General features: G+C 45.6%; 1 protein-coding gene across 3 annotated transcripts in view; it reads right to left on the bottom strand.

Moving 5' to 3' along the window:
• SCP2 (sterol carrier protein 2) overlaps window positions 1-21,897 on the bottom strand; it is a 75,437-nt gene that overhangs the window by 16,510 nt on the left and 37,030 nt on the right. For 2 of the 3 annotated variants that reach the window (XM_072649489.1, XM_072649490.1), the window contains 3 exons: window positions 21,729-21,876; window positions 19,785-19,892; window positions 8,302-8,467 (listed from right to left, as the gene is read on the bottom strand). In XM_072649489.1, coding sequence (XP_072505590.1) covers window positions 8,302-8,467; window positions 19,785-19,892; window positions 21,729-21,876 — 422 coding nt within the window. Of the gene's footprint in view, window positions 1-8,301; window positions 8,468-18,109; window positions 18,339-19,784; window positions 19,893-21,728; window positions 21,877-21,897 lie in introns of those variants that run through there. The other variant, XM_072649491.1, reaches the window with a different exon arrangement.

The following is a 21,897-nucleotide window of genomic DNA, read 5'->3' as shown; positions in this document are numbered from 1 at the left end:
CTATTCTGGCCATGTTGAATTTGAGACGCTTGCAGGCTACCCAGCAGAAGAAATGCCGGGGCAGCATCATCTTGCTATGCGGAACTCCCACAGACCCCAGACTCTCAGGGCTAGAAGGGAGCTCCAAAGCCAGAATCTACACAGACTTCAAGCCCCTACCAAAGCAGCCCCTTCTGCCTTAAGGCAGTACTGGCTGGTAGCTTTGGTTTCCTTCCATGACACCCAGGCCTCCCATTCAGCAGGAGCAGTGCTGAGCGCCTCTGAGAAGCAAGAACGCTGCTCAGCAGGCCTCCCAAGCGGCTCAGCCCTGCTCATTTCCTTCAATAGAATAAAAAACCCCAAAACTTTCAGTCATGATGTGAAATGTTTAAAAACCACAATTAAGTCTCTTCTCAACTTTTACTCCTTCCTGTGACCTTTTCTGGATTTGGAGGCAAAGACTGAGCTGCAACACTCCTCTCCCATTCCAGGCCTGTTTCCTTATCTTTAAAAAGCCAAGGTTGGACGAAAGTGCCTCCAAGGTCCCTTCCAGTAAGGCAATGATCCTGATCCACTTTGCCTCTTCTCCAAGACCACCAAGAATTACAGAATGTTCCAGCTGGAAAGAACCTTAAGGATCATTTGTAGAGATGGGGAAGTGGAGGCAGAGAAAGATGTGACTTTCCCAAGGTAATGCAAGCTGGCTCACTGCAGCAACCTTGTTCTCTCCCATAAGAAACACTTCCTAAACCAACACCAGTGAACTGATTCTGCATGTCCTCAGCAGCTCACATCAGTATCATGGCCTCAGTTATTCAGTAAGCTCAATTTATATTGCTTAAGATGGCTTCCATGTGAATGATTTATGAATCTGATAAGCTGGCTTTCTGTTCTATCATCTCTATCACTGATAAAAAAAAGTCAAAGGTCCAAACCTACGAAGGCTTTATCATAACTTGAAAATTCTCTCTCTCTAGGTAGGAAAGATGGAAAGTCAGAGGTCATTCAGTTCAACCCCTCCCAAGATCCTGCTGACAGTCAAACTCTGAACACTTTCAGCAGCTGGGAACTCACATCCATTCCACCCACTGTTAGGTAGTAGCTGTTGAATAGGGCAACTTTCACCCACTGTACCTATCTCAGTACCTGACTCTGGAGACAGGCAGAATAAAGCTGATCTCACTTCCATGACAGCCTTTCCAATATTTAAAGGCCTTGATCATGGCATTCCTAACCCTATGTATTACTGACACATATTTCAAATGTGGTCCACTTACAAGTAAAATCAATGTATCAATTTTTACGGTGTTTTAAAAAGCTAAGCTATGGAATATAATCATTCACATAAAATAATTTGCCTCAGGGTTCCCTTAGACAGTAGATCACTCTACTGCCTTTATGATTGGATCCAATTCTTAAAGCTTGCACAAGCTGAAGGCTTCCAGTTCTGCCCACCAAGTCTACACTGTTCTCTTTGGGGTGAGAGGGAGGAGGGCACTAAAGGTGCACTTTTATCTAATCCTCTCCCTGCTCACAGTACTCCACCTGTTCCCAGTTTCCTCTGATCTATGCTGCTCCAGGATCAATCTACGGAGGGCAAGGTTCTACACTGAGGTTGGTGGCAGTCACCACCGAAGTCATACGCTCACAAACAACAGAAACCCAGAGAAGTGCAAGACAAGAGACAAATGAAAATAAAAGACAGATTCCTTTCCACTGTGACCAGTGCCCCGACTATGACTAAGTGGTTGCCAAAGGCCAACCCAAAAATCATTCCCCAGTTAATCCAATTCACTGAGTGTGAATTCTTCCTTTGCTTCTGAGAACCGGAAGAATGGTGTATCTTAATCAGACACCCAGCCCTGACACATACAGTCTACAAAGAAGCTGGGCTCCCCGCACACAGAGCAGCCACCAAGATTTCCAATTTAATTATCACACACACCCCCATCACAACTGGGGGTCAGGGGGATTCTTGCTCATCCAATATGACTCTTGTCCACAGTCTCAAAGAAAGCCTCCATATGGAGGTTCACCCAACATTCCTAAAGGACCTTGCTCAAGGTCCTGTCACAATCCAGGAGTTGTTTGCCTCAGTTCCCTCCTCTGTAAAAGGAGGACCACAGCTCCTGCCTCCCAGGGTTATTGTAAGGACTAATGAGGTAATATTTGTAAAGCACTTGGCACACAGTAGATGCTATATAAATGTTAGCAATTATTATTCTAATGCCTCCATATCACTATCTAATCAGGGCAGCTCCTTTCCAAGTTAGGCACATCTTAGTTATCAACTTAGGTTACTTCTTCCATGAAAAATGCCAACATACTGCTGCCTGTCTGCACCCATCATGGGGCTTCTTTGGAGATGGCAATATTCCTAAATCCAAAGTCATTTTTTTCTCACCAGACCTGTGGCTTCATCAGCATAAGAGAGTACTTCGTCAGGAATCCCTTCAGCCAGTGCAGACAGGCACCTTTCCAACAACTCAGCCTCCGAGAGCTACCTGGGGACCTTCCCAGAGTCAAGACAGAGAGAAGACTTGAGCGAGGCCTTCCTGGGTCTGCAACCGCTACCTGCCAGGGCTAGAAAGGGCTCCCATGGCTGCTCCAAAGGAAGGATCTTCTTCTTTTGGGGGGAAGGAGTGAGGTGATGTTTCAAGAAGAAGTCTGGGGTCACTGAAAGCACCCTGGAATCTCCTGCATACAACCTGGCCCATTCTCACCCTGTTTCACCTGTATGTCACTGTCTGGCTGCCTCGAGTGGAAAGCTCTTCCAGCAGCACAGCGCCTGGAGGACCTCACCACTGATGAGGAGTCCCACTCCCATCTGGAGTCTGGGCTGGACATGCTCAATCCAAGACAGGCACAAATACCCTCGCCTTCGGGGAGTCTGTGTTGCCTCATCTGATATAAGCAGAAGTTCATCCAGGTTTTCTCTGTTGCAGCATCTGCTCCTGAAGACTATAGGTCCTCAACATGAGAGACATGGATTGCCTTGAAGGCTGCATTTTGTTATATTAAATCAAAAGGTTTTTTGTAGACAACAAACAATAAACAGAGTGCGACCTCTAATTCTCTACAAGTGGGATCTCTAATTCTCTACACCTCTCAGGTGACAGGGGACCCAGAATAGTGTGTCATACACAAACAGAAAGTATCGATTTGACCTTAAAATTACCAGTCAATCAAGTGTGTCCTTGTCAATTCAGGGACCACAAGCCAATATTTCCAGGATCTCCTTTATTAGTCCAGTTCCAGCCTCCACCAACTCAAACTACAGTCACTTTCAGTTTAGCAGGTGGCCTTCTAGGGATACTGTAGCTGAGAGCTTCACCTCCCAACATGCAACCTGTGGACAAGCCTTTCCCACCCAGCTGGGTGACTCCCTTGGCCAGCAGTAGATACAGTCTTGTCACCAGACTTACATTCAAAGCCTTCCCAGTTTAAAAGACAAGGTTTTTAATTAGTTTTCAGGAACCTAGAGTCACTTTCATACCACATGGAGGCTACAAAGTAGAATTTTTGTGGTAGTGGGGACACAAAGGTGAAAAATAATCAGACCCTGACCTTGAAGAACTTATAACCTAGTAGGAGGCTAAGACATGCACATAAATAACTATTAAATTATAATGTGCAAAGTGTATAGAGCAGGTCAAAGTGGAACGAGAGACTGGGGGGATCACTTCTACCTTCCAGGAATAAGAAAACAAATTTATGAGGCAGTGGCACTTAAACAAGATCTTCAAGGACGAGAAGGATGTCAGGAGGCAGAGATGGACACAAAGGTCATTCTAGGAATGGGAAATGTCATAAGCAAAGAGAACCTACAAGGACAGGAAAAAAAATCAAACAGCTACTAATTCAGTCTGGATAACATACAGCCCCCAGGAAAAGGACTGGTATGAAATAAGGCTGGAAAAGTACCCTGGAGACAGAGGAGAGAAGGACCTCACTTCCAGAATGAGGAGAAATGGGAAACCACTGAAGGTCTGAGCAGGGAGTGATGTGATGATCAGGCTTGCATGTGCCTAATGACAAGTACTAGAAAGGCTCACTTTAACATGCTAAGAGACTCACTTTGAAACAGTAACTATTATTTCTCTCATACTCAGAGAACTTTGAACTCCTTAAGGCTTCAGATGATCCTTGTGGACTGCTACTAGTGCAGGTCACAGGCCTATCCAGGTCCTTCTCATCCTGTGCCATTTTGGTGGACACTAGTGGACCCTTGGGCTGCCGATCAGTGCCCCACTACGAGACTGGCCCAGCTGCTTTGGTCTGGCTTGCCAATTCTTTAATGGCATTGTTTGTACTATACCTTCTTGCAAAGAAGCCACCACACATCATCACCTACTCACATTCAACATGGTGAGCAAGAAGTAGGGAAAGGAATTCATTTCAAGGACCCATGATCTCAGCAAAGGTCTACTTTTTCACATGTGGAGGAACTTGCTCCAACAACCCAGATCCTTGGGCTTCTCTAAGTCAGTAGTTATCATGAGTACAACAGTTGGGAGTTAGTAGTTGCCTGAGGCTTGCCCAAGACTGGAAGCAGAGTCTGAATCCAGGTCTTCCTGCCTCAAAATCTAGCTCTCTAGAATGATGCCAAGTTAAAAATAAGGGATGTGATCAATGAAATGGACACTAGGGAAAGGGAGTGGTCCAGTCAAAGACCTGGAGGAAGGCCAACAGCACAATGATGGAACAAGAATCATACAGCATGAGCAGGTATGGATGAGGTATTGACAATCTGTCAGTGAGATCATGAATCCACTCAAGTATTAATGAGTGGATTCTTCTTTCTATAGTTGTAAAAGTACAGCACTTTCCACTCCATGATAATGCATGCTTGTGGTCTAGCGGCACTCCTTAACAAGCACCTACATATCACATCTGTATTTGTAAACGATAAGCAACAAATCTAAGAAGCATGCCACAGAAAACTAGACAGACAGTCAACCTTCCAATATTTCCAGTCAGAGCTCTTGGGTCTAATTAGCCCAACGTGTTTCATAAGAAGCCAAATCAATAAATATTTGCTGAAAGAGAAGAAAATATTTATTGGGCAGGATGGTGGGATGCAAAGAAGAACACTTAGTTCTTGCTCTTGGAAAAATGCAGTTAGAAAAGCGACAAACACAAAAAGCTAAAAAAATACACAAACAACAAAAAACCCTCTTGATAGAAATGGATGAACTAAAACTTGGTACATTAAGATTGGCAGTTAATTTGTCTAAACCAAATTTTCTAGGTTCTGGGCAGGAGTTAGAACAGGCTATCTTGCATGTATATTTTATGCACTTTACTGAATGCATAACAGATCTGAACATTAACCTATTAACCTCCTATGCCTTTTTAATTTTGACTTAGAATAGACCACCACTGGAAGTTAATCACAGTAAAACTTTACTAATTCAGACTAAGCAATGGATAAAGGAGTCAGAGAATGTTTTAAAGAAGGCCTTATCATAGGTATTCTAGGGGATTTGAAGATATAAAAACACATAATTTAGTGGTTAAAATAAGTGACAAAAAATAGGTCAAGGCATTACTTGGGGTTCAGAGAAGGGAGCAAATGTGATACCTGGAAGTGATCAAGAAAGCCTTTGAGGAGGAAGAGGCAGTGGATGAACTACGGCAATGGGAAGAGGGGCATTCAGGGGCAAGTCAGGCCAGAAGGACTACTAGCATATCTTGGGATGGGTCACACAGCCAGTAAGGGACGGAAGAAAGCTTTAGCAGAAGATGGAATCAGTCTGACCTGGCAAGTGAGAACATAGCCAGGATTGAAAAGAAGAAAACTGCCCTTCAAACTAGGTCAACCAACATGGGATGAAACACTAGTTAGCTTAGGACAAGACATCTGTATTCTGCATGTGTGTCTACCTGCCCATCATTACATAGGAAAGCTTTTCTGGAAGAAAAAAATGTTCTCATTTATCTACTGATAAAGTGATTTAGGATGCTAAGGGTCTAAGGCCTAGAGGTGGAAGAGACCTCAAGCCATTTTAGGCAAAGCTCCTCCTCCACCCTTTCACAGAGGAGAAAACTGAGACCTGGAGAGAAGCAAGCTGTGAGCTCAGAATCTCAGTCAGTTTACTTAACACTCAAATCAACAAGCTTTCATTAAACATTCCTATGTGCCAACATCCTAAGCAACTGCCTCATAGACCTTCTAAAAGATAACTCCAACCAGATAAAATCAGTGTTGCTTAATGAGGCTATACAGGCAGAACTTCTGGACTAACAACTTCTAACCAAGTAACTCCACCTAGACTTGAAAAGAAGACAAGAGCTACAAATACCAGGGCTACCTGTAAGTAAAAATGCCAGGATGTCCTTTAGGAAAAAAGATCCTTCAGACAAATAACTAAAAGTGCTAGCACTTTTAGTATTAAGAGGCTGAGGTTATTCTTTGTTATAAAAGATGGCTCACTGGATCTGAAGGAAAATCTAGGTGATGTAAGATCAGAAAAAAAGTCAGTAAGAATGTATTTGTTTAACACAGAAGTTGAGGTCCTAAATGAGGACAATGAACCTAAATGAGGCCAATGGCCTGGTGAAAGCAGTAACATCGTGTTGAAGAGCTGGGTTCCAGCCCTGGCTCCTTCAATAACTCCCACAAGACCTTAGTTTATTAATGATCTTTTAAAAAAAAAATTCTTTTCTCATCCTTCCTGACCCTGCTGACCACATCCTTCCTCCTGAGCACTCTCTCCTTGCTCTCCTCTGGCCTGTCTGCCATTCCTTCTTTACTGGGATATCCCCAGCAAGCTGCCCCGAACTGTGAGTATCCCCCAAGGCTTTGTCCTGGGCACTCTCCTCTTCCCTCATTATACCTAGTGATCTCCTCAGTCCCCATGGGTTCAATTAAAATCTCTACACAGATGCCTCCCAGATTTGGGTATCTAGTCCAAGTCAGTCTCCTTGTCTCCAGACACACAACACCAAGTACCTATTGGACATTCCCAAATGAATGCCTCATAGGCATATCAAACTTAACATCCTACAGTCCCAGGTACAAAACAGGACCCCTCATCTTTCCTCCAAACACTCCCCTCCTCTTCCTCACTCTCCCATTTTTGAAGATGCTATCATATTTCAATCACCCAGGTTGGTAACGTTGGTATCATTCTGCCACCGTTCACTTCCTCTCACCTGCCATGTATCCAACTGGTTGTCAAGTAGGACTTTTCTTTTAGGAAGATCCCCCTTCTCTCCTCACCTCTCTCCCCTCCCCCACTAAGGATGGAAGGAACACAAACAAATCCCTGCACAGGCCCTGTCCAGAAAACCGTCTGAGTACAATCCCCTCGGTCTGGAGGCAGGCAGTCTGCTTCATCCTAAACCTTTCAGAGCTGGTCTGTCTCTGAACCCCATCCTACACCAGTCCTCCTGGCTCTGCTCACTTCCTTGGGCATCAGTTCACACAAGTCTCACTGCCTGTCTCTGAAATCAGTCTTTCTCCAACAGCTAAGGGGTGCAGTGGGCAGAGCACCCAGCCGAGGAGAGTCCAGGTAATCCGGCCTCAGACACTTCCTAGCTGTGTGACCCTGTTTGCCTCAGTTTCCTCATCTGTAAAATGAGCTGGAGAAGGAAATGGCAAGCCGCCCCAGCATCTCTGCCAAGGAAGCCCAAGGACAAACGTCTCCATCGAGTCTTAGACACTAGGATATTCCATCACCACCACACACAACCTGTTCGGCCATCCCCCAGCTGCTGAGCAGCCCCTCAATTTCCGGTTCTTTGCCCTCCCCAAGACAGCTGCCATAGATCCCTCTGGTCCTTTCCTTACCTCCTTGGAACAAGACTTAACAATGGCATTACTGGGCTTTGGGGGCACCATTCCAAACCGCTCTCCCCAACAGGGGGTAGGGGGCGGCCGCGAATTAATGCCCGATCTCACAACACTGTCCCCTTCCTTTCACGTCACCTTGGCCCACGTGAGGGGGTTCGTTTTCATCCGTATTTGTCTAACTATCGGCACCAGGAGCGTCTGAAAACGGCCGTTCCTGCCCTTGACCCGCTCGTCCATCGGGGAGCGGCCAGCCCCCCTCCCGGCCTCCACACCCGGCCCAGGCCTTCAGCGACCTCACCGAGCGCGGCTCTAAGGCCGGCCGGGCCGGTCCACCGCTTCCCAAGCCCTGGCGTCCCGGGCCTGCTCCGCTCGGGCCACCTGGCCTCGTACACAGCAGGCGCTTCATGGCTGCACGCCGGCAGGAGGCGGCCCCACGAGACGAGTCTGGGGGCCGGGATGACCCCTCAGTCCGAGCGGGGCGCTCCGCGGGGCCCGCCCCGCCCCGTCCCATCCCCCCGCCTCACCTGCCGGCCACCGAAGCGTCGTCGGGGAAGCCCATCCTGTAGAGCGTCACGACCACGGCTCCGCCAAGGCCCAGGTTGTGCTGCAGCGCGACCTTCGCCCCCGGAACCTGCCGCGGGCCCGCCTCCCCGCGCAGCTGCCAGCAGAGCTCCGCGCACTGCGCCAGGCCTGCCGAGTCAAGCACAGAGACACAGAGCGCGCACGCGCGACCGAGCGCGCCGTCAGCCAGACCCGACTAGCCATGCCTGGCGCGATCGAGGAGCGCGTGCGCGAGAGCAGATGCTGGCAACCCTATTTGAAGGCCGACTCTCAGAGCGAGAGGAGCTCTAGTCTGGGTCTGGGGCGTGGGGCAGCGCAACCTCGGGTCGCCACCAGGGCCCCGGGCATCACTGTCCATCTACCGCCCAGCCCAGGCTCACAACCTAGCAGTTACCACCCCACCAAGCTGTTGCCAAGGCCTGCCCATTTCGCCTCTGCAGCATCTATTTCACACCTCCTCCCCCTCCCCCCTCCCCCCCACAGCACCTCTTGTCACTTTCACCCCCACCCCCAACTATTTCACTATCCTCCCTCCACCTGCCGCATCTCTCGTCAGTTTCACCTCTGCTGCATCTCTTTCACACCTCCCCCCCTCCCCCCCACAGCACCTCTTGTCACTTTCACCCCCACCCCCAACTATTTCACCATCCTCCCTCCACCTGCCCCATCTCTTGTCAGTTTCACCCCTGCAGCATCTCTCCATTCTGCCTCCTTTCCTGGCACTGTCCCCGTGCCCTGGGTTGGGCTTCATCACCTCCCAACTGGACTAGCTGCTGGGGGCAGGGAGTGGGGGGAGGAGGGGCAATTCTGCCTGCCTCCAGTCTTACCCCACTACAGGCCAGTCTCCACGCAGTGGTAACCAACCTATTTCCAAACGGATTCCAGATTACTCCTCCTCTGCTCTCTACAGTGTGGAATCAACATGATGCCCAAATTTGGCCAGCTTACTGGTGCCCATGCATATTTTCCCTGACCTGACTCATGCCTTTGCACTGGATGTGTCCATGCCTATAATGCACTCCCTCTTCACCTCTTCTTCTTAGAATCCTTAGCTGCCCTCAAAACTCAGTTCAAGTGCCACCTCCTACAAAAATCAGTCTGCAAATAGGCTGGTGCCAGAACAGGAAGGGCTTGAAATGCCAACCAGAGGATCCTGTAGCTTATCCCAGAGAAAGCTAAGAGCCACTGGAGAAGGAAGGTAGGAGCACTTACTCTCTAAGTGGAGGAGTGATGTGGTCAGATCCATGCCCTAGGACTTTCCATTTGGCTATTTGGGAGGATCAGTTTGAAAGCAAGGAGACTTGAGACTGAGGGACCAAGTACTCAGTAGGAGGAGGACTTAATTCACCTCTTTGGACCTCAGTTCCCTCATTTCTAAAACAAGGCCTAGGTGAGCTCTAAATTTCTTTCAAGGTCTATGGAAGGCTCCAGGATCCTATGAAATATGCAGAAAATGGTGAGGATCAGAATCCTCTTTCCTTTACTTATCTCCCAATTTCTCTGCCAATATGGCTCATTTGAATAAGTCAGACTGGAACTACGGTAACTGCACAGTTTTCTTCCTGTCTTTATCCTTCCTTTTCTCTTCGTGATGACCTTAACCTCTGCTCCAATGGTCGAACTCCTCAAAGGCAGATGATGTGGCAGTGATTCATTGCCTAACACAGCACACATACAGTCCCTGATAATGCAGTTATTATCATAATGCACTCTCAATCTCATCAGTTATCAGTGGAAGATTATCAAAGAGTGCTCTTAACACAGACTAGGCAGATTAGTCCAAGTCCATAGGGACCCTGTGCTATATCTGGGACGCTGTTTTTATTTAAACAATAAATCCTTTATTTACTTGTCATTTTTCTCACTCTTACAGAAGCTGACAGCAGGTGGGAAATCTAGTTCCTTCAGCTTTTTTATTGCTTATTCCCTCCCACCTTTCCCAGGCTCTGCTCTCCAAGAGGATTTCTGGGTAAACAAGAGTTTCCTTCAAAGCTCTGCCCTCTGGGAACAGCAGAAATCAAAAACTGACCTTAGAAATCCACTTACCAAGAAATCCACAGCCAGTTACTAAATCACAAAACATTTTTATAACAAGTTGCCTTTTGTTTTTATTTCCTTATAGAATCACCCTCATGAAATAGCTTTTCTCCTCTAAGCTTGGGGGAGGAAGGGAGCAGGAGAAATGCTGTCAAAACATGCTGATGATATCCTTAGAAATGAAGAAGATCCTTCATTTGACTCAATCGAATCCCATTCTCTAATTCATGGAAAAGAAAGGGTAAACTGTAAAACGTTATACTCCGCTGCTCAGTTTCCTTCTTATTATCAACATCCATTCCAAAGCATGGCACAGTGGATAAAGCGTTAACCTCACAGTCCAAAGACTTGAGTTCAAGTCAGACCTCATACCAACTGGTCACATGCCCCTGGGCAAAGCGGGGGTGAAGACAACACCCTGACTTAGTAGGGGAAGTTCCTCAGCTGAGGCTCCCTACACTGAGGAAAACCACAGGGCCAGTCCAAAAAAAAAACTTACTCACTCAAAAAAACATTTACTGAGCACCTACCTACCTCTCTTCAAAGGCCTGTGCAAGGGTGTTATGGGGGATATGAAAATGACTAGGACATACTGGAGTAGGAAAAAAATGCCCCAAAACATAAATCAAGGCAGAATGGGATAGGCTCATAAGAGAGCATGAACAGCGCTAGAAGAGTTCAAAGAACAATCATTCCTGACTAGGGAGGTCTGGGAAGGTTCCTGGACAAAGTATTTGACCCACGGCAGAAATTCAGCAGAGGGAGATAGGTCAGCCCCCAGCCCTGGGACCACGGGTTCTGAGAGGTGAGATTTCACCCGATCTGCCCAGGCTTTTTCCCAACCATGCCCAAACCATGCACACCTCCCTCCTCTCTTCCCCATTAGAATGTAAGCCCTGAAAGAGAGGAACAGTGTTGCTCGGGGTAGGGCGTAGCACATAGTAAGTGCTTACTTAGTAAGTGCTTCTTCATCCACAGGTGCTGAAGTGAAGAATGCTGTAGGTATGGGCAAAGACACAGAGGAAGGTGAGAGAGGGGGACATATATGGGAACAGACAAGTTGGTGTGTGTTTGGCTGGAACGCAGAGGAGGTGAAAGAAGGAACTATGAATTAGGACTGGAAAGCCAGGCTGTATCTAGAGTAGGGTTCCTTTAGCTTTTTTGTGTCCTGAGCCCTTTGGGCAGTCAGTTTGGGGAAGCCCTTCTTAGGTTACCCACAGACCTTAGAGCTAAGAACCTCAGATCTAGAATACCCAAGTTGGGGAATTCAGCTCTTAGGGAGGGAGGAACAAGAAGAAATCTGGGAGTAGGGCAGTGATGTGACCACAACTGTGAATTAGGAAGCTTCATCTGGTGTATTTGAGGAAAGAGCAGCCTTCACAGGTGCAGAAGTGACTGCAATATTCCTGACAAGGCAAAGAAAGACTGGACTAGGGTAATAAAAACATAAAGTCAGACTCCTTGGTTCTACCAACATTCTACTGTTCAGTCCTTCACCAAGATAGCTTGGGGCTGAGTAGAAGGGGATTTAACCTTTAGATGGCACAGAAAATCCAAGCAGATCATCAGTTGTCCAACACGTTAATCACTATAGCAGCCAAATTTGGTTTGGGAATGGACAACATAATTTTTTGGCAGATCAACTTTCCTTGTGCATTCCTGAGTTTATTTTTTAAAATATTAACTACAGGCCAAGGAGCTTGACTTCACCTCATGACAACACTCTAAAATGCATTATTTAAAATGTGGTTGGTAAACATGGAGAAAAGGCAGTAATAACCACTAAGAGCTAATATAGTTTAATCAACCAAAGATAAGCCAATTTACCCTCATCTTTTATGACAGGGTTACTAGGCTTGGAGATCTGAGTTATGCTCCTTATACAGCTTACCCAGACTTGAGCAAAGCCCCTGACAAAGTCAAAGAGAAAAATGTGGGGGCTAGATGATGGTGGGCTCAAAACTAGCTAAAATTCGAGATTCCAAGAGACGTCATTAAGGTCAGTCTCTACTGAATGCCCCACAACCTTATTTTTGGCCCTGTGCTATCTAACTTTTCATCAACAACTTGGATGAAGACAGAAGAAAAGCCGATGGAGTTTACAGACAACAGAGTCTATGTCTAAAAAGATCTCAACAGGCCAAAGTACCCTGGCTGAATCTAAAAAGACAAAATTCAACAGGGATCGATTTAAAGTCTGAGGTACAAAGATAAGAAAGGGGAGCCTTGGAGAGACTGGCTAAGACTATGAGCTCAGTATGAGTAAGCACTGACATGGCAGCCAAAACACATTTTTATTAAAGCATGGAAAACACCTGGTGCAGGCTTAGGAAGGTAGCACTGATCAGAACAAATTAGGAGGGCTGCTCTGCCACACACAGCCTAGGTACCTCTCAGCACATCATCTCTCTGGCTGTTTCCGTACCAGAAAAGTAAGGAATTGGGTTATATTGCCTCTAAAGTCTCTACTAGCTCTAAATCTATGACCCAAACATATCATTCTAACATTGGGTTCCATTCTGGGCAACATATTTTAGGAAACACATTAATATAATGGACAACACCCAGTGAATGGTGAGGAAGCTATGGAAGGGCTCCAAGGTCAGGAGAGAAGGAGCAACAGAAGTAGCTGAGGATGTTTGATTTACCTGAAGAGCAGACCAGGGGACAGGATGAGTATTGTCAGGCATTTGCAGGGCTATCACAGGCAAAGAGGATGACCCTTGTTCTGCCTGGCACCAGTGGGCAAAGCAAGAACAGTGGGGAGAAAGATTCAAGGAAAGACATCCTAACCAGGAAACGACCCAGAGTGAAACAGCCTGCCTCCCACCCAGGGCTCCAGCAAAGGCGGGTGAGCTCTGGGCTATTTCTGAAAGGGGATTTTTGTTCATCTACCAAATGGCCTTGATGGCCTCGAGAGAAAAGCTCCTCCAACCCACATGCTGTGATATCATCAAAAGGAAATAAATCTGTTTCAAACATTTACATTAAAATGAGATCGAATACCAAAACTCAGCTTGCTTCCCCAGGAATTCACTGCAAGGATGCTGATGAGAAAAAGCCTTTCATTGAAAATTCATTGCAAAAAGTCACATGCTGAAAGCTCACTAGATTTCAAGTTAGCCAGTTTTCTATTTCTACAGACTTAATCAGCACCTGCTCTTAGCTTTTAGCCGAGTAAAAAGTGTTATGTAACTTAGGGGTCAACTTTTTAGCAGTAATATTACTCCTGTACATTTATTTCTAAGTAACTTGACTGGCCAGACCTAGAAAAAATGATCTCCCAGATATTTCCAAGAGGAATTTATGTTTACAATTACATTAATTAATTTCAAGCAGATGCACAACTTTAATTTAGCCCCCAAAATACTTTAACCCAAAATACTTTTTTATTCTGCAAAGTTATTATTCCATTAACAAAGATATCCCCAATTCGGCCAAATCTGATCTTCCTTACCCCAAAAGTATATTAAAGGTAGCCACAGAAATAAGTTGAAGGCCAATCTCAATTTTTAACCACATTTAAGTGTTTTTCTTTCCATTTATTTAAGATATCAAATCAGATGCAAAGGTCACGAAGGCACCATTCCAAAATCATCTACCTTGAATATATATTGTGTAAGAAAAAGCTAACTCCCAAGCTTCATGACACATTAAGGAGATCAAACCACATTGTGCTAAGTATTTTAAGGGCATTCAATTGAATGTAATCCATCTGTTGCTCAACTTGAACATTTAGCTGTGCACTCTGAACCTTTCATCTGGAACATGTTCCCTCTTTCAGGGAAACCAACCCTTTTATTCAATTACTTCTTGAAACTTTTCTGTTCAAGGGGGTCAAATAAGGAAGCCTGTTTCCAGTTTAAAGCAGCAGTCAGACATGGCATGGAGGCCAAGCCCCAAAACTCTTAAGGGGGCTTCTTCAGATCAAAGGTAAAAGTCAACACAAGTTCTCACATCAATCAACCAATTCATAAGCATTTATTAAGCACCTATGTGGTAGGCACTGGGGATACAAGTACCAAAAATGAAGAATTCCTAAAGGAAATGAGCTGATGGGAGGGACAAGAACATATTATAAATAATAATAATAGCTAAAATTAATATAATAGCAAATATTAATAGCAAAAATTAATGTTAATCATTAATACTATATAATTAACCATAATATTTACACATCATTGCTGTGTGCCCAGACACTATGCAAATGCTTCACAAATATGATTTCATTTGGTCCTCGTGACAACCTTGGGAGGCAGGTGCTCTTATTATCCCATTTTACAGAAGAGGAACCAGACAACAAGAAAGGGACAGGATCCACTGTGCCCCTGGCACAGTTCACAGTACTCTCATTGGCACTGGGCAATGCTGCCTGCTCCTCAAACCTCACTTCATGCGGTCCCCGGTGCTTCCTCCATTCCTGGAATGGATTTCCCCCTCCTCATCCTGGCCTTTCTGAATTCTTACCTTCCTTCTAAGCTAGCTTAGATACTGCCTCCTCTGAAAAGCCTTCCCTGACCCTCTATGTGCTACCTTTCCTGAAACTTTTCTGCAGATCTTTGGTCTCTCCTTTACTCCTATGGAACACTTCTCTATCTGTGGACATGAGCAGCAGCATGGCACCAAACTCTGGGGCTGCAGTCAGGTGACCAGACCCTTAATATGTGAAGAAGTCAACTCTCTGCCTCCGTTTCCTCCTTTGTAAAAAGAGACAATAACACACTGCTTCCCTCAAAGAGTCATTCCTAGGAAAGCAGCATGAAAGTTTTGAAGCTCTATATAAATCCAAGTTATTATTTTTGTTAATGTTGTATCTCAGGAGAATGCACACTGCCCTAGCCCTAAGGACTCTATGTTCTACACCAAACAGGCCAGTGAGGCAATCAGACTCAAATATGGACAACATAGACTACATCGAAAGTGCATTGGGGAACTGAAAAACCAGGTGTGATAAGAGACAGGAGCCAATGTGGACAACAAACCCCAACACTCAGGAGTGAGGCCTGTAACTCTCTGCGAGAAAGATAAGCAGGATTAATATTGACTTTCTGTTGAATTCCTTAGAAATGTTAGCAGACTGCTGGATAATCCAAAGAGTTTGAATAATGAATTGCCTCAAGCCTAAAGATTTTCCGATCAAATAATTCTTTGGCGAATCCAAATCTATCACCCTTCCCCGAAATCTAATCCTAAATCCCTAAAAAAAGATTGTATCCAGGTACAATTATTCACTCTCCTTTAATAAATCAGTCCAATAAGACCTGCCTGAGCTCTCGCTCTGTGCTGACCATTAGGGACCCAAAGGCCAAACTGAAACCATGTCTGCCCTCAAGGAACTTTCATTGGAATTCAGTAACATGTACATTTACCAGTACCTAGAAGAAACATTTTGTTGTTCAGTCCTTTCAGTTCTGTCTGACTTTTCATAACCCCATCTGGGGTTTTCTTGGCAGAGATACTGGAATAGTTTGCCATTTCCTGCTCATTTTACAGATGATGAAACTGAGGCAAAGAGGGTGAAGTGACTTGCCCAGGGTCACACAGCTAACAAGTGTGACTTGAGTCTTGAAGAAAGCTAGGGATTCAAGGAGGCACAACTGAACATAGCCATTTCAATGGCTGGATGACACCTCTCAAGTATATCCACCCCTGACGTCCCATGCGATTCTATCTTTGTATCCCTAGCACTTAGCCCAGAGTCCAACACAGACTTATCCTGTGACTTCACAGGTTTTAATTGTCCTAGAAGTTCATCTCCAACACAAGCTCGGCTACCTTGTTTCTTACCATTGGCTAGATATCTCCCTAGCTTCCCCAGTACCTAAAACTCAATATGACTAAAACTAACTTTATACCCCACCCCCACCGAAAAGAAAACCCTCACCAGTTCCTGCCCTAAAATTCTGCATTTTTGTTGATGGTGAAACCATCCTCCCAGTACCCAAAATGGTAACTCTGAAGTCACTTCTGACTGCTCCCTCTGCCATCATCATTCAGTCAGATATCTAGTCCTGCTAAGCACAGAATCTCCACATCTCTTCTCTCTGTATCCTCCCTTACAGCAATCACCCTAATTAAAATCCACCAGCCTACTTACCTAACTGGTTTTGCTGCCTCTGACCTCTCCCTTCTATAACAGATCCCAGGTAATCTTTCTAATATATTTCTAAAATCACATCCTGCCTCTAATCAAACACCTCTCCCCAATGCCCAGTGGAGAAGGTACAAACTTCTTCGCCTAGACTTAACACCCTCCATCATCTTTTTCTAGCCCTTTTCACCCAAGTCAGATGGAGTTTTACTCCACTCTCCATGTTCGTTCCTTTCTTGCTCCCTCTTGCCTCAATGGTTTGGTAATGTCACCAATCTCTTTTCATTTCTTCCTCTTCCTTCAAGGCCTATCCCAAAGGCCACCTGAGTCATGACATCTTCCTTTCCCTACACTCACTGATTCACTGCACACCACCACCCCCAGCTCCTAAGGGGGTCTGTGATTCTTCTCTCCTCCTTTATTACCTGAACCATCATTAGAAGCTCTAGTGGGAAGGATCTACCTTTTCTCAAACTCAGTATCCCCAGTCCAATGGACAGTGTCTTGTCCATTCATCTATGACTTTACCCATATAGTGGATTCCTGATGTAGAAACTCTCTCCACTTTTAGCGAGTTGCTCAGTGCCCTGAGAAGTTAAGTGACTTGCCAAGGGTCACATAGACAGTATGTGTCCATGGCAAGCCTAATTTCCAGGGTCTGTTATACCCTCACTCCCTCTTGTTTGGTGCTTTACAAATGCCTGTTGAATTAAACATAACAGTGAGGCAAATGGTTAAAAGTGAATCTGGCCTTGGATAGTTTAGAAGTATGGCCCAAGAAAAAAAGACCAACAATTCAATGGTGTTAACAAAAGAATACAAGTCACAAACTAAGCTAGCAGGGGCAAAAAATAGCAGCCTGATCCTAACTCAGAGACCACAACACTTTATAGCCAGAAAGGACTGAAAAACAGTAAGATTTTAAGTAACCTTGAAAAGACCCCCAAGTCAGTAACAATTCCAAAACCACTCCATGAACATTCGTAAAGATCAGCAGATTTACTGTGACTTCTCCATTTCTGGGGTCAAAATTGAAGAAAATTCTCACTCAAAGAAAAATATCTATTTCTTTTCCTGGTCCCATTCTACTCAGACAGCTTTCCATCAATTCAGGCCATATCCTGCATGGATGAGACACCTACAAATGATCTCCTCCATTCTACTGTAAGCTCCTTGGTGCAAAGATTGTTTCTGCCTTTCTTTGCATACAAAGGGTCTGGCAAATAGTAAACATTTAATAAATGTTTGTTGACTCTCTCTAAGCTAAAGAAGTAAAATGGGCCAGTTTAATTCAACAAACATTTATTCAAAAAACACAACCAAATTCATGTTTTAAACTGGACATTAAGCAGCAAATACGTAATTTAAGCGCTTAAGCCCATTTGCCCTAAATGGACAGTATTACAGCAGCTAGGGACAGCTCATGGATCCAAGCAGCACATTTTGCAAGCTAATTCTATGGAAATGTTTAGCTCCTACCAAACTGGTCTGACCTCGTTCCTACACTGAGCCCACCCTCGGCCCCACTCCCCCCAACCATCCTATCTTCCTGAAGCATGCTGGGAAGCCCTGAGGAGCTTCATTTTCCGATTCTCTCAGAATCCTACTACCCTTTGGTATTCAAACAGCCAGTGGAACAGCACCTTGGAGGTCTTCAGCCCAGGACATCTTCCAGGAATCTAAATTCTGTTTTGGATGGCACTCCAACCATCGGCCACAGGTCAGATGTTCTTGAAATGTGATCAAATTGCCAACGTAAGGCAAATAAACATTGACTTTCCAATAACTGTCGTCCCCTTCCAGATGACAGCTCAATCCATCAGGGTCTCCATGGTCTCCCTCAACGAGCACCACCATCACCAGACACTCACCCAAAGACCCCAGAAGAAACAGCCCTCAGTGAAGATTCAAGCACTGGAATGAGCCACACCAAGGAATGAAGGGAATTCTCTTTCTTATCTCTTGATAAAAGAGTAGGCTCTCATCTAGCAAAAATGATTTCTATCTAGTCCTGTTTCCAGCCAGGAATGCAGATTAAGTCTGGCACAGTCTCTCTTCTCACCTGTACCTGTTCCAATTCTCCCCTAATCTCATGGCCCAACTCTGATGCCACCTCCCCTATGAAGCTTTCCTTGACTGCAGCTTTAAGTGATTAACCTCTTCCTCAAGCTCCTACAGTGTTTTAGCCTCTCCTAGACACTCATCACAACATAAATGAATCAGAGATTCCCATGTACTCCTCTAACCAAGTTCAGAAGATGCCCCTCATTGCTTCTTTGGATCACCAGTGCCCAGCACAATTAACCAAAACCTGTAAGGGTTTAATCAATGTTTGTTGATCTAATCACCTAATCACTTCTGTACTTTACCTTCTGGGGGTGATCGGTAAGAAGAGTCCAGGTTCTGCAAAGTATGGTGGCACATAAGTTCCCAGGGTGATTTGGGGGTAAATATTACAGATTGTCTTCCTTACACTGACTTTGAGGCACAAGTGGACAATCCAAGAAAGACATGTCAGAACAGGTGGGTGGGACCAGAAGCCCTGGATGGAAAAGTCTGGGAGTCTGCCGCATAGAGACAGCCACTGAAGTTAGAGGAGTGGTTAACAGGGCCCAAAGCAAAGAGGCACTGACAGAAAAGGAGTGAGGCCAGAATCTTGGTGGAAATCCATGTTTAAAGTCCAGGAAGAAACTGAAAGCCCAGGATAGGAGAAGAGTGCTTAGAAGGGCAGGAGAAGAACCATGAGGGTGCAGTGCCATGGAAGCCAAGAAATGAGAGGCTATTGAGGAGGCCCAGGGGGCAACGAGGCTAAACAGTGCAGAGGAGTCCAGGAGACAAAGAAGGGGGGCAGGAGGATGTGGGTGAAACCACTGGATTCAGAGAGAAGGATGCAGTCTGTGACTCTGCAAAGAGCCTCTTCTGTAGCCTGGAAGGGGCGACACCAGGCAGAGGGAAATGAGGGGGAAGGAGAGCACCCATTCTAGGGCAGGGTCTTCATCTGGGCTAGGTAGGACCACCGCAGGGGCCCACAGATGCGAGCCTCTGGGCACCTGGAAAACAGTATTTCAACATAACTAGTTTCCTTTGCAGTCCTACAGATTTTATCTGATGCATTTACAAATGCTATTCTGAAAAGGGGTCACAGGCTCCCCCAGACTGACTGCTCAGGATCCACAACACAAAGAAGGGGAGGAGTCCTCGCTCTGGAAGCACCATCCAAGCCCAGAGAAGACACATTTCCCTTCAGACCAAGCCCAGAACCACCACGTTTAATGCACAACCCAAGACTGATAAGTATAAAATTTGTATTGGAGTTACCTGTAGCCCCAAGGGGATGGCCCTTGGAAATCAATCCGCCGCTGGGGTTTATGACCCACTTCCCTCCGTAAGTATTGTCTCCTCTATCAATCAGCTCCCCTGCCTTTCCTAAAAAATAAAGGTCAAAAATCAAATTGAAGCTGACACCAGAGATGCTTCTCTGTTATGGCTGTCACAGTTGGAAATTTATTTAAGCAAACATTTCATATCGATACAAATTAAAAACAATTCTGACAGGGGGACAGAAAGAATTGCATGAACTGGTGCAACGATATAGGTGGAAAGAACCACTACCACAATGAGACAATCCAAATCAGATGCTGTGAAAATGGCAAGAACAAACTTGAGACCCATGAAGAGAAAGAAAGAGAAGAAAGTGCCCTTGCTGTTCGCAGAAGGGCAGGGCCTGCGGGTGCAGAATGCTGCCGCTCACGGCAAGCTGTTTCAAAGTGGCCTTTGGTTTTACTCATGGTTTTTCCTCTTCTGCTTTTCTTTTCTAATTCTCTGTAATAAGATGGCTCCCCAGGAGAAAGGAGAGTGAGGGATACAGGGGAAAGAAATCTAGGCAACAAAAAAAAAATTATTTGGAAGGGGGAAGAAAGCCCTTGTGCAGAGACTTCTGAGACTTGTGTTCGGAGCTGGAGGAGGAGAAGCTGATGCCGTGGGACTGCTTCCAGGCACCGGGAGGGCTCCCAGCACTCCCTCCCAGCACCTGTAACTTCTACCAGTGCCCTGGGCACAGGGAACTTAGGAGGCCAGAAGCAAGGAAAGAGTTTACCTTGAAGTCAGAAGGAAATGGCAAAGGTGCAGAGATAACAATGACAAAATCTAAGCTCACATTATTTATCTCCAACTATTTTCTGTATTCTACATAAACAGTTACACAAAAAGGAATCATATGAGAGACTTCTCTATTTTCCACCAAACCATAACTGTAACAGTGTCATTATTTGTCCCTTATATATCCTTTAGTTATACAAGCACAGGATAAATTCTCCCCCCAAAAACTTGCCCCTCCATGCAAATGATGATGTTTGCCTTTCCCAGAGAGGATAAAGGTATCACCCAACAATATCTTGTCCTTTGGGCCCCGGGGTCCAGGAAATTCAGGGCTGTATTTGGGCTTAATAATGATAGCTAATTCCATCCTTGGGGCCCAGAGCACATCTGCCTCTTCCTACTACATTCAGTGATCCGTCCTTCCTTCCTTCCTTCTTTACTTCCTTCCTTCCTTTCTCCCTCCCTCCCTCCTTTCTTCCTTCCTTTCTTCCTTCCTCAACAGCTGACAGTGGAATACCCACAGTCCTTCAAGTATATGAGGACAGTTATGATGTCTCCTCCCCCAGCCCAAGTCTTCTCCAAGCTAAGCATCTCCTGTTCCTTCAAATGATCTTCAGGGGGAAAACAGGAAAAAATCTTGCCTGCTAAAGAAAGGGGATGGGGATAATTTTGATTCCTTTATTTGTTGGATTTCCCATTTTCCTCCCAGGATGTAAGGCCTACTGCTCAAACAGGCCTTAGGAATGCATTACCCATTCACTGCCTAGATCCGAGCCCAGCCTGCAACCAGACAAACGCAGCCTCACTCCAGAAGAGGAAGCAGCCCTCAGGGAGGGTGAAGAGCCCTCCCTCGGCCACCAATCCAGGGTCCTGTTACAAACTGGCCCAGCAGGTCCTGGGCTTCCTGTCTACTACTCCAAAGAGACAGAAGACACTTACTAGTTGTGTGACCCTAGGCAAGTCACTTAACTTCCACCCACCTCAGTTTCCTCATCTGTAAAATGGTTAATAATAACACGGATCCCCCAGGGCTGTTGTGAAGTTTAAAAGAGATGGTATCTGTTTTGCCCTCTGCAAACTTCACAGCACTACGTAAGCACAAGCTCTCCCCATCCTCCCTTCCCTGGGCACACAGCCCCCAGAGGCAGTGGGCACTGCTCGCACCTTCAGCACATAATCCCAAAGCTTCGTAAGTGATGAGCTCGTTCACAGAGAAACAGTCGTGAAGTTCGATTACATTGACATCCTTTGGCTCCAGACCGGACTTCTCATAGCACTTTCTGGCTGCTTCTTTAGTCAAGTCAAAGCCGACCTGAGGCCAAAAAGGAGACAA

The sequence above is a fragment of the Notamacropus eugenii genome, chromosome 2 (assembly GCF_028372415.1).
Source record: "Notamacropus eugenii isolate mMacEug1 chromosome 2, mMacEug1.pri_v2, whole genome shotgun sequence".
NCBI classification, from domain to species: Eukaryota; Metazoa; Chordata; class Mammalia; order Diprotodontia; family Macropodidae; genus Notamacropus; species Notamacropus eugenii.
This window is presented reverse-complemented; position numbering and strand designations above follow the sequence as displayed.